This window comes from Lissotriton vulgaris, chromosome 12 (genome assembly GCF_964263255.1).
Source record: "Lissotriton vulgaris chromosome 12, aLisVul1.2, whole genome shotgun sequence".
In the NCBI taxonomy this organism is placed as follows: domain Eukaryota; kingdom Metazoa; phylum Chordata; class Amphibia; order Caudata; family Salamandridae; genus Lissotriton; species Lissotriton vulgaris.
Window position 1 is genome coordinate 545,506,446 of NC_141700.1, and position 16,327 is coordinate 545,522,772.

The 16,327-nt window shown below is 49.2% G+C and overlaps 1 protein-coding gene across 1 annotated transcript; it reads left to right on the forward strand.

Annotated features, from left to right (window-relative positions):
- Window positions 1-2,713: 2,713 nt before the first annotated feature.
- Window positions 2,714-3,440, forward strand: PPIAL4D (peptidylprolyl isomerase A like 4D). Its single transcript, XM_086945343.1, has one exon. The coding sequence runs from the start codon at window positions 2,787-2,789 to the stop codon at window positions 3,276-3,278; it is 492 nt and encodes a 163-aa protein (XP_086801469.1). The 5' UTR covers window positions 2,714-2,786; the 3' UTR covers window positions 3,279-3,440.
- The last annotated feature ends 12,887 nt before the right edge of the window (window positions 3,441-16,327 follow it).

The following is a 16,327-nucleotide window of genomic DNA, read 5'->3' on the forward strand; positions in this document are numbered from 1 at the left end:
TAGTGATTACATTTTTGGGGTGTTCTGGATGATAAAAATAGTAAGCTGAGGGATGTGACCTATCCTCACTCTGAAACTAGGGACATTTCTTCACAAAATGTGGATTACTATAGGTGGGGTATCACAATGTTCCCATTCTGTGTATTTGTCTCTAGGATAACTAGCTTTATGTATTTAATAGTGTGCATAATGATGATCCCAATACATTTCTTTGTTGTCAAATGCATTTAACTAAGGATCTGCTTTGTTCATAGTAGTATATGCCTGCAAATCAGACATCTTGGGCCTCATTTATGAAAAGTGACGCATCGCTGCGTGAAAACAGCGATGCGTCACTTTTCACTGCGCACTTCTTGCGACACCAATGATGCGTCATATTTAATGTATGACGCATCATGTCGCAAGGACTTACAGACACGTCAGTATTTCTGACGCATCTGTAAGCGCAAAAGTGACGCATTGCTGGAGTGTGTCACAAAAGTGACGCAACTCCAGCAATGCGTCCTTTCACATGGGGAAAGCCCCATGTGAAAGGGCTTGCGTCAGTCTTACGCCTGCTGTGAGGCAGGCGCAAGAGTTTGACGCAACAGCATCCTAAAAGTGACGCAGTGAAATCTCATAGATTTCACTGCGTCACTATTACGAGCCTTTTTGCGGGGGAACGCCCCCTCTGCATACATTATACCTGACGCAGGTATAATGTGGCGCAGGGGTTTAAAAAGTGACGCATCTACCTAGATGCGTCACTTTTTAAATATGGCGCAATAAGGCGCATATTTTACGCCGCTGGTGCGTCACAAAAAGTGACGCACCGGCGGCGCAAAACTGACGCAAGGCCTCATAAATAAGGGCCCTTATGTTTTAAAGTTTTAGTATCCCAGTCATCTGAAAGAGAACCAGGAATAATCACATCATTCAACACCTTTAACACATATAGCAATTGCAATGTCTCTGTCAGTCCTATAAACTGATAAGGAACCTTTTCACAAACGTTGCCCTCGGGCACGGGATAAGCTGTGATGTTGGCAGTGTAGAGCTACTGTTGAGCTCTTTTGAAGTTCACAAATCACGGATTGTGGAACATTTCTTTCTGGGATGTAGTGTCCATTCAGCAGCAATAGAATGATTATCATCATTGTCAGCTACATGAAAAGAAACACTCCCATAGTGATCCAAATACCACAGCTGTATCAAGTACCTTTCAAGAATCCAATGATAAGCACATTGAAATTGCTGGCATAGAGTGACTGTGGAGCGTGATGAAAAGTCTTCTGTGTAGAATTCAGAATAATTCCCATAAATTGTTGTCTCTTCAAAGGGGAAAATATAATATGTTGTTGAGACATGTGGGATCTCATAATAAACCATGTTGTTGCTTGAAACATTCACAACTGTAGTGATGACTGCACCCGATTCATTCATGGAGGCCATTGTTCTATACAAAGCTGGAGATGCAGTATGCACAAATGTCCCATAACTGGGTGCTCAAGCTAGTGATATTATTGCTCTTTTTTTAGGGCTAGTTCCTTCAGAGTAGGGAGAGACTGAGAGGATCTAGTCTGAATACTTCTTGATTAAAGGTGGGTGGCGAACCTTGCACTGATAGCAGAGTTGGAGTTTTACTAACTGCTGGGATTACGGAGTTCAGCAAAAAAACTGATTCCGCCGCGTGGCGGAGTTTGCCCCTACCGCCCATCCCTAACCCAAGCAACCAAGTCCTGCTTCTGCCTGAGTCCTCCTTACCTGGATCTCGGCATGGCATTCTCCGTTCCCTGGGCTGTCTCCTCTCGAGGTGCAGGATTTTTCTTTCCTCCTTGGCTGTAATCATGAAATTGCTTCTCTACAGGACTTATAAGGACTGTGCATGCGCAAACATGGAGAGTGGAGACCAGGTTAAGGTCTCCACTCTCCATGCACGCGCATGCGCAGTCCTCACGAGTCCTGCAGTGAAGCGGTTTCATTAGTTACAGCCTGGGAGTCAGGAAGGACTGGAGAAGAAACACCGTGGATCACAGCCAAGGCAAAGGTAAGCCGGTAAAGCAAGTGGCAGTCTGGAGTCAGAAACCCTCCAGGTCTGCTGCGTATGGCGGAGTGGAGCGGAATTCCACTGAGTTTTTAGGCAACTCCACTGAATTCCGCGTAGTGCCACCCTGCCAACTCCACCCACCCTTATTCTTGATGTTCAGGAGGGCCTGCTGTAAAGAATTGGCTACATTGGGCTTTTTAAAGATCTCAATGGACACCTGTCGGTTTTTCTTCTAACTAGACAAAGAAGGCAGTATTACAGATTGCTCACCTTTTACCTGAAGAACTGGAACAGATGGTCTATAGGATGGTTCAAATGCTTGCTTGTTATGGATCTTTTCTCAAATTAGATCTCCTACTTTAGGGATCCACCCTTCAGTAGTTGTTAAAACCTTCTGTTTCAGGTGGCGGCTTCAGAATGCTTCACATTTGACAGCTTATCTCTGACCTCTGTACACTCTGTAAGACTTTCAAACATTGATACATGTCAAACTTTTTCTCGCCTGCCACCTTCCCAGAATTATCTAGGCCATTGTACATGCACAAATGCTCTTCGGATTCCATCCTGATGATGGTACCAACTAAGACCTGAACTTAGTACCCTAGCAGTCAAGGCTTGTTTAATCATGCCATCAGCATGCTAGACTATTCCGTAAAACTCTGCTCAGTATGGATTGCTGAATCGCGCTCTCAACCAGGCAGGAGCTTCGAAGCAGACGAGCAGTCACCGCCGACACTGTTCAACCCATATAATCGCCACCATGGTTAGCAGGGTATTCTTTGATGTCACGGCTGATGGCGCCTCCTTGGGACGCATCGAAATGGAGCTCCGGAGTGATGTCGTGCCAAAGACAGCCGAGAACTTCAGAGCCCTGTGCACAATGGAAAAAGGGTTTGGTTTCAAGAGATCGTGCTTCCACAGAATCATTCCCGAGTTCATGTGTCCGGGTGGTGACTTCACAAACCACAATGGAACCGGTGGAAAATCAATCTATGGTGCCAAGTTTGCCGACAAGAACTTCACACTCACACATACTGGCTCTGGAATTCTGTCCATGGCTAATGCTGGGCCCAACACGAACGGTTCTCAGTTCTTCATATGCACTGCCAAGACCACGTGGTTGGACGGCAAGCACGTCGTATTTGGCTCTGTCGTAAAAGGCATGGATGTTGAATGCGCAATGGAGACGTTTGGCTCAAGCTCCGGGAAGACGTCGAAAAAGATAGTGATTGCTGACTGCGGGATGCTGTAGTTTATTTCCTGGCTTACCTCTGATCATTCCTTGTGTAGCTGGTGAAAAGACCACCCATGCCACTTGGTTTAGTTTTCAGTCTTACTTGTGCGCTCCAATGAACTGCATCTGTTGGATTTCTCTGGCTTTCCCCCCTCATACCCTTCCCGAACGTCAATGTAGCCTGCAGAATTACATGAAAATAACGAGATTAAACAGTTAAAAGAATTGCAGACATAGCATCTCTGTAAACCTTGGAGGCACTGCTGTCTCTCATACACACTGCTGTCACTCATACACACTGCTGTCACTCATACACACTGCTGTCTCTCACACTGCAGGTGTGGGATGTGGGTTTCCAGCTCATATCTGGAGGGTGGGCGCTGCTGCGTTTCATGAGTATTTTAGTTTTTTTACATACACCCCAGGGCATTAGTGCTAGCTTCAGAAGCTTCTGTTTTGGGGGGAGGGATGTTGGGGGTCAGATCTCAGCCCGAAGTCCCGACCCCTCTTCATGACCTTGTTCCCTCATGCCTCATAAAAGCAATTGGCTTATGATTTTGTCCCTTCATAGACACATCCCCTATAAGATCCTCCCCCCAAACCCCTCCCCATTGTGAAATGCATCTGCAAGTTGGCATGCCTGGGCAGTAATTTTGTGGCAGTCAATGGATCACTGCAAAAATGCAGCGTACAATTCATTAATTTTCTAGTCCGCTGCAAGCAGAAAGCAGACCATGAAAAACGGAGATTTTGCACCTGATTCACATTTGCATACTATGGCTAAGAAAAAGAAAATAATTGCCCACACAAACTGAGTGAGCCACACACAAACACCCACATAGAGCCACAGACACACACAGAGCCACACACACACACACACACACACACGCACACACACACACACAGAGTTACACACACACAGAGCTACACACACAGAGCCACACACACGGAGCCAAATGCACACAGCCACACACACAGAGCCACACACACACACAGAGCCACACACATAGAGCCACACATACACATAGAGCCACACATACACATAGAGCCACACACACACATAGAGCCACGCACACACATAGAGCCAAGCACACACATAGAGCCACACACACAGAGAGCCACACACACACAGAGCCACACACACACAGAGTCACACACACAGAGCCACATATATACACACACACACACATACACAGAGCCTTCTGTAGAAGGAGGGCATGTTGCGTGCCCCCGATCATCGTCCCAGTGCGCCCTCTGCAGACCGGTCAGCACTCTGCAGCAGGAGAGAGCGGTGAGGGGGAGACAGGAGGCAGCACACTGCAGAGAAGTTGGAGACTTGGGAAAGAGCGACAGCTGGGGGGAGTAGGACACACGGGACAGGAGACTCAAGGACAGTCAGCGGACCTAGAGATGGGGACAGGACTATTTGTGAAGCCCAGGTGACTTGGGACCTTTGGGAGCAGTCTTGAGAGGGAAGCAGAGTCCAGTATTTACCGTTAGGGGCCGGACTATGGACCAGGGGGCGTGGGTGGATGATGAGGAAGAGGAGGGGTAAGAAGAGGATGTAAGGAGGGGGAGGCGGGCATGCGGTCTGCAGACACTTGATGGGGGAATCCTCCGAACAATGGCCGGACAGAGCATGATAACACACACAGGGTTCCAACGCAGAGTATTTCAAGGCCATGTTTTCTGTATTGGCGATTTGTATGTGTTTGCTTTATTTATTTTAACTGCACACCAGTTTCCTTCCCAGTATATTAGAGACCACGAAGATTTTGGAGGGTCGCACAAGAAAAGTGCAATTTTACAAGACAGTGCAGTTACAGTGAGGGTCTTTGACCAATCAATCCTGGGTCCGTTGACATCTGGAGCAAAGCAAGTGTATACAATACTGAATAAAGTGCCACCAATAACATTTCCAGTATTATGGGACACACCCCTCCTTAGAGGAAGTAGGGCCCTATTATTATTATTTTTTTGCTGCTTTTTTATACAGCACTACCACTCTTAACCAGCTCTTCCTGTGAATCGAGGAGTTTGGTAGGAGGACTTACTTTGTGATGGAATTGCCTTCTTAAGTATTCAGCGCTTGCATTAGCTGGTGTTGCAGCACTGGCTGAGAATATGTGGCCTAAGGTCCAGGGCTGCTGAATTAGGAGTTGGGGGAACCAGGTTCGAGAATTGGTGTGGGATCAACATCCTGTGATTCTGGAGAAATCACTTAACCTCCCTGTGCCTAACAAAAAAGAATGTGTTCTGTAACGTAACTGGTGCTCATGTAATGCGCTCCAATACCTTCCTGTAGAGTTTGCGCTATATGAACCCCAACCCCCAAAAAATGCCAAGAACCCTATCAGCAATGAACCTACACCAAGGAGCAACTGTCTGTACTCTAAAAAACCATTCTTGAGTGCGGAACCACAGTCCTCACTAAAATTAATACATTCTTATTGTTATGTTACATTTCTTTGTTATCAATGTGAAACACCAGCATACGCGTTTCAATGGGTATCAAAGCTAAGGTTCCAGTTGATGGTCGTGTCCTTTTAGGCGCTCCTGAAAGGCTGGACAGCCCCCCCGGTGCTTGGAGGGGTCAGGGGACATGCTTCCAACAGATGCTACGGCTACAGAGACATGCGCTGTGCGGGTTTGCCATCGCTGCAGTGGGGTCAGCACAGAAATGTTAGACGCGAAGGTCTGGTGGGGCCCAGGGCGAATGGGGGTAGGGTGGGTTTAAAGGCCCATTTCATAGACTCGCCCTTTGAGCTTAGCTTGCTACCAGCTGAGTCTGTGTTGCGCTTGTAGCCCGGGCCATGTGCTCATCTGCAGCCCCCCCGCCTCCTCCCCGCCAGTGTGGATATAGACATTGACTGTACACTCTAACAGTGCGATTACGCCGATGATTTGCAGATCATCTTCCCCCTTGATCTCCCCGACGCTGCATCCGTACTCCAAGCAGCGATGCTCCACATACAGCAGTGGATGAATCAGAACCAATTAAAGCTTAACCCAGGGAAAACGGAGCTCATCCTGCCAGGTAACAGCTTGGCACACTGGGGCCCTCAGTTCTGGCCAAGCGAGTTGGGTCCGTCCCCTGCACCTTCTAGCTCGGTAAAGAGCCTCGGGGTGATTATTGATTCAGACCTCTCCCTCAAAACTCAGGTGGGGGCAGTGGTCTCATCCAGCATGTTCCAGCTGCAAAAAATCCGTAAGATTTCTTATCTGTTATCGCACGAGGCGCTGGTACAAGTTGTGATCTTGCTGGTACTATCCCGCCTCGACTTCTCCAATTCCCATTAGGTCTACCACAAACGTTGCTTTGCCGTCTCCAAATCGTGCAAAACCAGGCAGCAAGACTTATCCACAAAACCCCGAAGTGGCAATCAGCAGGGCCCCTGCTGCACAAATTGCACTGGCTACCAATCGAACAAAGGGCAGCCTTTAAGATCGGCTATCTAATTTTTAAAGCCCTTCATGGCAATAGCCCAGACTTCTTGAAAGCCCCCATCGTGAAGCACCTCCCGGTTCGCAATCTCCGGTCGGCTCACCTCCACTTGTTGGCCGCCCCCGCCGTCAAACTAAAAAAACTAGGCGGATGCAGATTCGCCCACCTGGCACCAAAACTTTGGAACACCCTCTCTCTGTCCATCAAGACTTGCGGGTCCCTACTTAACTTCAGAAAGACCTTAAAAACCTGGCTCTTTTCCACCTCCGGTTAGCCTGCCTCGCTGCAACCTCTGTACTCTCCCAGCGCCAGGAAACTTATGGTGTCAGTGCGCTTTATAAATTTTGCTTAAGATAAGATAAGATAAGATCAATATACACACTCATGAGAGCCCCTCCCTGCTGCCCTCCCCCGCCCCATTCTCCCATGCCCCCCCCCCGTACGGGAGATTAGCAATCAGTAACTCCTGCGGGTCCGTTTGCCAAGCCGGATAAGCAGTGCAGGGGGTTAATTAGGCTTATATGCATTTACATCTTAATGCTACTAATTTCTGATTTTAAAACAACCACAGTGAAATATAAATAAAGAAAATGTAAATAAATGCATGACTGAATTTGACCCCATTTAACACAACATGCAAGGAAAGACACATATTAATAGTAACTTGTTCTTCTATTGCATAATCGCGATAAATTTTGCTATGGTTAAAGATCAGAAATCATTATGGTTGACCACGATTGCTGTTTAAAAGCAGCACAACATTCAAATGCTCTGCAGAAAATTGAGTTAATTGACGTCGACCTTAATATGTTATTTGAGGAAACATTGTGAATTGAACGATCTCTGTTGAAATCTGGCTGCTACCTGGTGCCACCGGCTCAACCCGCAACTTTGCATTTCATCCTGCTGACCATCCATTGTGGTTTGGGAAACAGTAACTTATCAGTTTAGAGAGACCAGGGCTGCTATGTCAGTCTGTGAGGAAACCTAGGTTTTCTGTACCAGGGGGTGGACTTGTTGGCATTACGGGAGATCACGGATCTGGTGAGGGGAGAGGATGTGGTCCGTCTGCTAGACTGCCGACTTTGGTGCTGGGGAACCAGGTACGAGCCTCAGCATCGGCTCAGCATCCTGTGATTCTAGGGGCCGGGCTTAAAGTAGTCATGTAATCTCCCTGTGCCTACCAAAAATGAATGTGTCCTTGTGTAAGGTAACTGATGCTCATGTAAAGCGCTCCAGTATCTTGGGGTCGAGTTTGCGCTATATAAATCAGCAAAATAAAAAAAGGAGGGCGGTGTGACAATCTGGACGGACTGTGCCAATTCAAGAGACCTATGGGGGTTGCCAATCCGGGAGAGACACGGGGATCTTTCTGCAGAGCAGTGTGATTCATGAGAGTTCAGGAAGACGGAGCTCGGGATGACGGCCTATACCCGCCAGGCTCAGGTGGAATCAGGGCTAACGAGGCTGACTGTGCTGATATCCCAGGAGCCCCCACATTCACGGTGCCTCCACGGTGCCCTCATAACACGTAGTTCACGATCAGACCCCTGCTGCTTTAATGTCTCAGTGTGCCTCCGCCCCCACGTGGGGTAGTTTAGTTCCTCGCGACGGAATGCCACCCTCACATAAGATATATGTTCTTATGCGGGAGAGGTTCATCTCTCGGACATGCGTCACCGAAGCCTCAAGGGACGTATATTTCTCATACCCTAGGAACACAATGCATCCGGGTGAGACAGGGTCGGGCAGGCCTGTGATGAGACCTGGCAGTGCCCGAAGGCTGATCGGACATGACCATGTGTGGGTTGCTTTCTTTGTCTGCATGTGGGCTTTTTTTATGGTCTGTGAGTCAATTTTAAAGTGGGTTTTTCTAACGCGGCGGTGATGACGTGAACTTTTCTCTTTTTGAGACGGCCCACATGGATGGGCTCGTCTGCCTTCCTTTTGGCGTAAAAGGTTTCTTATCTTTATGGGGCCAAGATGCCCCATAAAGATAAGAAACCTTTTATGCTAAAAGGAAGTCAGACAAGCCCATCCAAGTGGGCCGTCTTTGAAAGAGAAAAGTGTACATCACACTAACCTCTTTCCCAATGACTGGCCACCGTTTAGCATAAACGGTGACGCCGGCCAATGGGAAAGAGGGGCGGGGCTTAAAGCCCGCTAGTCAAAGCTCCTCAAAATCATTAGATCTCGCCAGCGAGGCTGCGCATGTGCAGCCTACGCAGGCAAAACCTAAAAAGGGCAACATATTTTGGTCTGCCGTGAGGGACTTGCGTTCTATGGACCAGCTGTTAACACTGGTTAGCTGTACCATCACGAGTGAGTCGTGGGATAGCCACTTCTCACAAATCTATGCTACTCCCCCACAAGGGTTAGATCAGTATGAACTTGGCCGATTGTCTAGCATGCAAATAACTCTGTCTGAGGTGGAAGAAGCTATCCACCAGAGCCTCAGAATAAGACCCCGGGTCCGGATGGGTTGCCCATAGATTTGATTAAATGGAAACCAGAGTTCTGGGCACCGCTTCTCCTGAATGTTTTTAATAGTTTACTGTTTGCCCCGATGCCAAGCACCTGGGCCATGAGTACCATTGCTCCAATTTTTAAAAAGGTGGACCGGTCTCAACCTATTAATTATAGGCCCATCTCCTTGATCGATAATACCCTAAAGATATTGGGCAGGTTTTATACAACACGATTTTAAAGTGGTCAGAGGAAAGTGGCAATTTAGAGCCTTGTCAGCTGGGTTTCCGCAGCAAGGTTGGTACCAATGAACAGTGTTTGAACCTTAACCAGGTCATCGGGAAATATACCATTGCACGATCCTCTCCAGTCTATTTGGCCTTTATGGATCTATCTTCCACTTTTGACCTAGTTAATAGGTCCAAGCTCTGGTCCATTTTATTGGCCTATTGACTGGATGAGCCTTTGGTACATTTTCTAGCGCATCTCCATAAAGACCTTAAGGCCTAGGTTAGGATTGGTAGTGGTGGTGAGGTCTCTGGAGCCATTGGGGTGGGCAGGGGTGTCAGACAAGGATGTGTTCTGGCACCCCTGCTTTTCATTAGGTCGAGGACCGTCGTACTGCGAAGCAGTGGGCGGAGTCCGAAGATTTTATGTTTTTGAGTTAGGGGGGCTTGAAACCGCCCCTCTTCTCCATTGGCTGGCTTCCTAAACTGAGGCCAGCCTTTGAACGAGAGGGGCGTCACTCGGTTAAAGCCCCGTCTTTTTCGGATTCGGGGGGCATGTTTTTTGCGTTCTTTCGCCCTGTGACATCATCCGTCACTCAGAACGCAAACAACACGCCCCGATTCCGAAAATTTGGGACGTTTGCGGCCGCCATTTTTTTGTTGTTGTTGTTGTAGCCCGGAACAGCCTCGCTGCCACTCCAGGTAAGTTACCCCCTTTCCTCTTAGCCTCAGTGTCCCAGGGCCCCTGCTGATTCCCAAGGACTAGGCACACAAGTCAAAGAGAAGGGGGGTGGGATTTTCCCAGAACAGACTGTCCAGAGACAGGGCTCGTTCTCTTCTGCAAGTGCTGTGGGGAGTGCTGGCTGGACGCCCGTCCCCAGGCCCCAGGCAGAGGAGCGCCCTTTCCTGCCGGTGTTCTGAGAGTGGCTGCCGGTCCCACCCTGCGCACTTCCTCAGGATGCTGAGCATTCCCACGCCAGGGATCAACTCTCACGGATTCAGGCATGGAGGTGCGGCCGCTAGAAGAGACAAACTCGGGCCCTGGCGAGCCCCATAACAGCATGCAGTGGCCCAGGCCAACCCGTGCCGCCACACGTGGCAATACCTGGGAGAATGCACCCCTGCTTGAAGTGCAGGTAATCAATCCCCCATTACATCTATCCTGTCCGGTACTCCCCGTGGCAACCTCTCGCTCCCCCCAACAGCTCAAACGAGGCATTGCTCTCTGCAAGTCCCAGCGTGTATCTCGCCTCACATTGGCTCCCCAGCTTTCTGCTCAATCTTCAACCCCAGGGATATCATCGACATGAACCCCTCATGTGACCCACATCCCTCGCCATTCGTTTGTCTTCCATTTCCATCTCCTTTCCCATCTGTTCACCACTCCCTCCCCATTCACCTTTCTCTCTTCCCTCCCATCAAACCCCGCCTCTGTTGACAACACTAACCTGCCTTTATGGCCCAACTCCTTCCCACGTATCCGACTCCTGGTCCATCGCCGCCTGGCACACCTGCTTTAGCCCCCGTGAACAACCAACCCTTTGCCCTTCGGTCCTGTGCACCCTTAACTCTTTTTTCAAAATTCTACTTCTTTCCCTTCATTTGCTCCACCTCGTTTTTCTGCACTTTAGCTTTCTCTTGCACCACCTGCCCATCTTCACACCTCCTCCTCACTGATACCTGTGTCTATGATTGCCTGCTAGTTGGGCCGCCCATCTCCCAGCAGTCTCTCACTTGGAAGGACCAGGATAGATTTCTGCAAAGTCAGGGCCCGTGCAGAAGGGGATGGGGGACTGCCAACAAGCTGACTTCCCCTCACGGCTGAGAGAGTCAGCTGAGCGAGCCTGAAGAGGTCCATGGTAGGGCACCCCCGTCCGCCTCTGCAGTCCAAGGCACTGGCAGGGAGTCGCCCCTCTCTCTGTCCCCTTCATGCAGGGATGCGCTCCGGGTGGTAATCCTGTTTGTGTTTGTGTGTGTTTGCCTGTTTGTTTGCTGCTGGGGTCTGAGCTGTGTGATCTGCTGCCCGTCCCTCCTCTTCAGATCTGGGTCCACCTGCATGAATGAAAACACTGCAGAGAAACACATTGCTGTGAACCGCTCTTACCGTACTTTCCCTACTCCAGGCCTCTCATTAAAACAGGCCTCTCATTAAAACATAAGGCAAAGTAAGTAATTATTAAGCAAGTATGTTGTTTTAATGGCTGAGGAACGTGCTGGAAAAGTGCACCTCTCATTTGAGTGAGTCAGGGAGCAAAAGGTTGTTTTTGCCACTAAATCATTTGTTCTTGCTACAAATCTGTGTTTTACTCATCATTGATTTATTTTTGTCATATCTTTATTGTTTATTACACATTATTTGGGCATTTTTCACAATTTGACTTTCATGGCAGTGTTTAGATGTTTTTCCACACAGATTTGTTTTCCCTCGCTGTGCTTGCTCCGCTGCCCCCTGGATGTGCTTGCTCCCCCCTGGATGTGCTTGCTCCCCTGCCCCCTGGCTGTGCTTGCTCCCCTGTCTGTGCTTGCTCCCCTGTCCCCTGGCTGTGATTGCTCCCCTGCCCCCTAGTTCCCCTGCCCCCACGCTGTGCTTGCTTCCCTGCCCCCTGGCTGTGCTTGCTTCCCTGCCCCCTGGCTGTGCTTGCTTCACTGCCCCCTGGCTGTGCTTGCTTCCCTGCACTCTGGCTGTGCTTGCTTCCCTGCACTCTGGCTGTGCTTGCTTCCCTGCACCCTGGCTGTGCTTGCTCCCCTGGCTGTGCTTGCACCCCTGGCTGTTCTTGCTCCCCTGCCCCCTGGCTGTGCTTGCTCCCCTGCCCCCTGGCATTGTTTGCTCCCCTGCCCCCTGACTGTGCTTGCTCCCCTGCCCTCTGGCTGTGCTTGCTTCCCTGCACCCTGGCTGTGCTTGCTTCCCTGCACACTGGCTGGGCTTGCTTCCCTGCACCCTGACTGTGCTCGCTTCCCTGCACCCTGGCAGTGCTTGCTTCCCTGCCCCCTGGCTGTGCTTGCTTCCCTGCCCCCTCGCTGTGCTTGCTCTCCTGTGTGTGTATGTGGCTCTGGGTGTGTGTGTGGCTCTGGGTGTGTGTGTGGCTCTGCGTGTGTGTGTGTGGCTCTGGGTGTGTGTGTGGCTCTGGGTGTGTGTGGCTCTGTGTGTGTGTGTGGCTTTGGGTGTGTGTGTGGCTCTGTGTGTGTGGGGGGGGCTCTGTGTGTGTGTGGGGCTCTGTGTGTGTGTGGGGGGGGCTCTGTGTGTGTTTGGGGGGCTCTGTGTGTGTTTGGGGGGCTCTGTGTGTGTGTGTGGGGGGCTCTGTGTGTGGGGGGGGGCTCTGTGTGTGTGGGGGGGGACTCGGTGTGTGTGTGTGGGGGGGCTCTGTGTGTGTGTGTGTGGGGGGGGCTCTGTATGTATGTGTGTGCAGGGCTCTGTGTGTGTGGGGCTCTGTGTGTGTGGGGCTCTGTGTGTGTGTGGGGCTCTGTGTGTGTGTGTGGGGCTCTGTGTGTGTGTGTGTGGGGCTCTATGTGTGTGTGGGGGGGGCTCTGTGTGTGTGTGTGTGTGTGTGTGGCTCTGTGTGTGTGTTTGTGTGGGTGGCTTTGTGTGTGTGTGTGGGTGGCTTTGTGTGTGTGGCTCTGTGTGGGTGTAAATGCAAAAGGTCATGCATTTGCGAGCGATTAACCTATTGGCATTGTAAATGACAATGCCATTTATTTAACGATTAAGCTATTGGCAATGTAAATGACAATGCCATTTATTTAAGATTTTAAAAAAAAAGAAATGTCATGAGCAATGCCAATAGCTCTACCTTTAATAATGCAGAGACCATTGCATTGTAAATGCTTGTTATTTATATCAATGGATTGAACAATTCGCTGAAATCCACGACCCCAGATGTCCCCAGAATTAACGGGAAACCACTCCCTGTACTATTATACGCAGACGATGCAGTCCTCATTGGCCGCACTCCGAACTCTCTGCGTATCTTAGTACAGAAGTTTGTTAACTACATGGGCAGTCTAGATGTATGCGTCAATTAAAAAAAATCCTTTATAATGTCCTGCGGCCCCAGAAAGTGCCAGCTCTGCTCTATTATTGCTGGTAGTCAAAAATTGACAAGCACTAGTACCTTTCCTTATCTTGGGGTGGTCTTTGCTGCAAACGGCTCAGGACTGAGAATTTGGCCCACTGCAGGAGCAATTTCTCAAAGGCCATTAATTCCACCCTGAGCCTCTCTCCCCCAAAGAACACAGGTGCTATTTTAGCTATCTTAAAATGTTTTAAATCCCAATGTGTCCCAGTAGCCACGTATGGAGCCGAGATGTGGGGCAACGCTAACAGCCCCTGCATTCAGCAGGAAGAAAATAGGTTTTGTAGAAAGCTGTTGGGTGTCCCAATCTCCACCCCACAATATATCTGCCATAGGGAACTCAATTTAAATTATTTTAGATGTTTTTCCACACAGGTTTGTTTTCCCTTGCTGTGCTTGCTCCCCTGCCCCCTGGATGTGCTTGCTCCCCTGCCCCCTGGCTGTGCTTGCTCCCCTGCTCCCTAGTTCCCCTGCCCCCTCGCTGTGCTTGCTTCCCTGCCCCCTGGCTGCGCTTGCTTCCCTGCACCCTGGCTGTGCTTGCTTCCCTACCCCCTGGCTGTGCTTTCTTCCCTGCACCCTGGAAGTGCTTGCGTCCCTGCACCCTGGCTGTGCTTGCTCCCCTGCCCCCTGGCTGTGCTTGCTCCCCTGCCCCCTGGCTGTGCTTGCTCCCCTGCCCCCTGACTGTGCTTGCTCCCCTGCCCCCTGGCTGTGCTTGCTTCCCTGCACCATGGCTGTGCTTGCTTCCCTGCACCCTGGCTGTGCTTGCTTCCCTGCACCCTGGCTGTGCTTGCTTCCCTGCACCCTGGCTGTGCTTGCTCCCCTGCCCCCTGGCTGAGCTTGCTTCCCTGCCCCCTCGCTGTGCTTGCTCTCCTGTGTGTGTATGTGGCTCTGGGTGTGTGTGTGGCTCTGGGTGTGTGTGTGGCTCTGTGTATGTGGGGATCTGTGTGTGTGTGGGGCTCTGTGTGTGTGGGGCTCTGTGTGTGTGGGGGGGGGCTCTGTGTGTGTGTGGGGGGGGGGCTGTGTGTGTGGGGCTCTGTGTGTGTGTGTGGCTCTGTGTGTGTGTGGGGGGCTCTGTGTGTGTGTGTGGGGGGGGCTCTGTGTGTGGGGGGGGGGCTCTGTGTGTGTGTGGGGGGAGGCTCTATGTGTGTGTGTGTGGGGCTCTGTGTGTGTGTGTGGGGCTCTGTGCGTGTGTGTGTGGGGCTCTGTGAGTGTGTGTGTGTGTGTGTGACTTTGTGTGGGTGGCTTTGAGTATGTGGCTCTGTGTGAGTGTAAATGCAAAAGGTCATGCATTTGCGAGCGATTAACCTATTGGCATTGTAAATGACAATGCCATTTATTTAACGATTAAGCTATTGGCAATGTAAATGACAATGCCATTTATTTAAGATTTTAAAAAAAAGAAATGTCATTAGCAATGCCAATAGCTCTACCTTTAATAATGCCGAGACCATTGCATTGTAAATGCTTGTTATTTATATCAATGGATGGAACAATTCGCTGAAATCCACGACCCCAGATGTCCCCAGAATTAACGGGAAACCACTCCCGGTACTATTATACGCAGATGATGCAGTCCTCATTGGCCACACTCCGAACTCTCTGCGTATCTTAGTACAGACGTTTGTTAACTACATGGGCAGTCTAGATGTATGCGTCAATTTAAAAAAAATCCTTTATAATGTCCTGCGGCCCCAGAAAGTGCCAGCTCTGCTCTATTTTTGCTGGTAGTCAAAAATTGACAAGCACTAGTACCTTTCCTTATCTTGGGGTGGTCTTTGCTGCAAACGGCTCATGGACTGAGCATTTGGCCCACTGCAGGAGCAATTTCTCAAAGGCCATTAATTCCATCCTTAGCCTCTCTCGCCCAAAGAACACAGGTGCTATTTTAGCTATCTTAAAATGTTTTAAATCCCAATGTGTCCCAGTAGCCACGTATGGAGCCGAGATGTGGGGCAACACTAACAGCCCCTGCATTCAGCAGGAAGAAAATAGGTTTTGTAGAAAGCTGTTGGGTGTCCCAATCTCCACCCCTCAATATATCTGCCATAGGGAACCCAATTTAAATTATATTAACGATTTTATTAATGCTCGGACTGCTCTTTTTTGGCTATCAGTCGGGAAGAATAAGGCTGCTTCTTTAACCAGAGAAATCATCAGTGACTGTGTTAAATGTGGGAAAGGAATTGACATCCCTTGGCTGTTGGGAGTGTACCATAGTCTTTGTAGTGTTAATAAAGGTAGCATTTTTTAAAATCCGAGCACAGCCGAAACACTCCACAAAAATGATCTCAAAAGTGCACTTTATACACTATATAACACAGAAAGGATTGGCACGGAATTGAAAAAAATCTTTTGCCTCAAGCTATATGATTATAGAACAGTATAGGCATCCTTTACCCATTTATCTCACCTTACCAATGAGCCATTGGGAAAGGAGACTTCTATTCCTTTTAAGATCGGGCACTATTAAATTTCTGTTATGTTTTCCCCTTGGCTACCACCCTAACCATGATCATGTCCCCTGCCCATTTGATGGTGTGAGTGGACAAACTATTTTACATTTTTTGTTTCTTTGCAGATATTATTTAAAATACACCAAGTGTTTTTTAACTCAATTTTTTAAAAAGCAGAGACCAATTTGCCTGGACAATGCCTACTTGTGGTTCCTTACTACGGTCAACGAAGAGTTGGTCTTTCGCACTAGCACTTTTTTCAAAATCGCCATCCGAGCACGTAAAATGATGTCCAACCCCTGAGCCCTTTTACCCATGTATGATCATTTTATCAAACTGATGTATGACCTGCTATTGCACTTTACGATAAATTGTTCAATTTGAAATGAATGTTATTATCATTGTT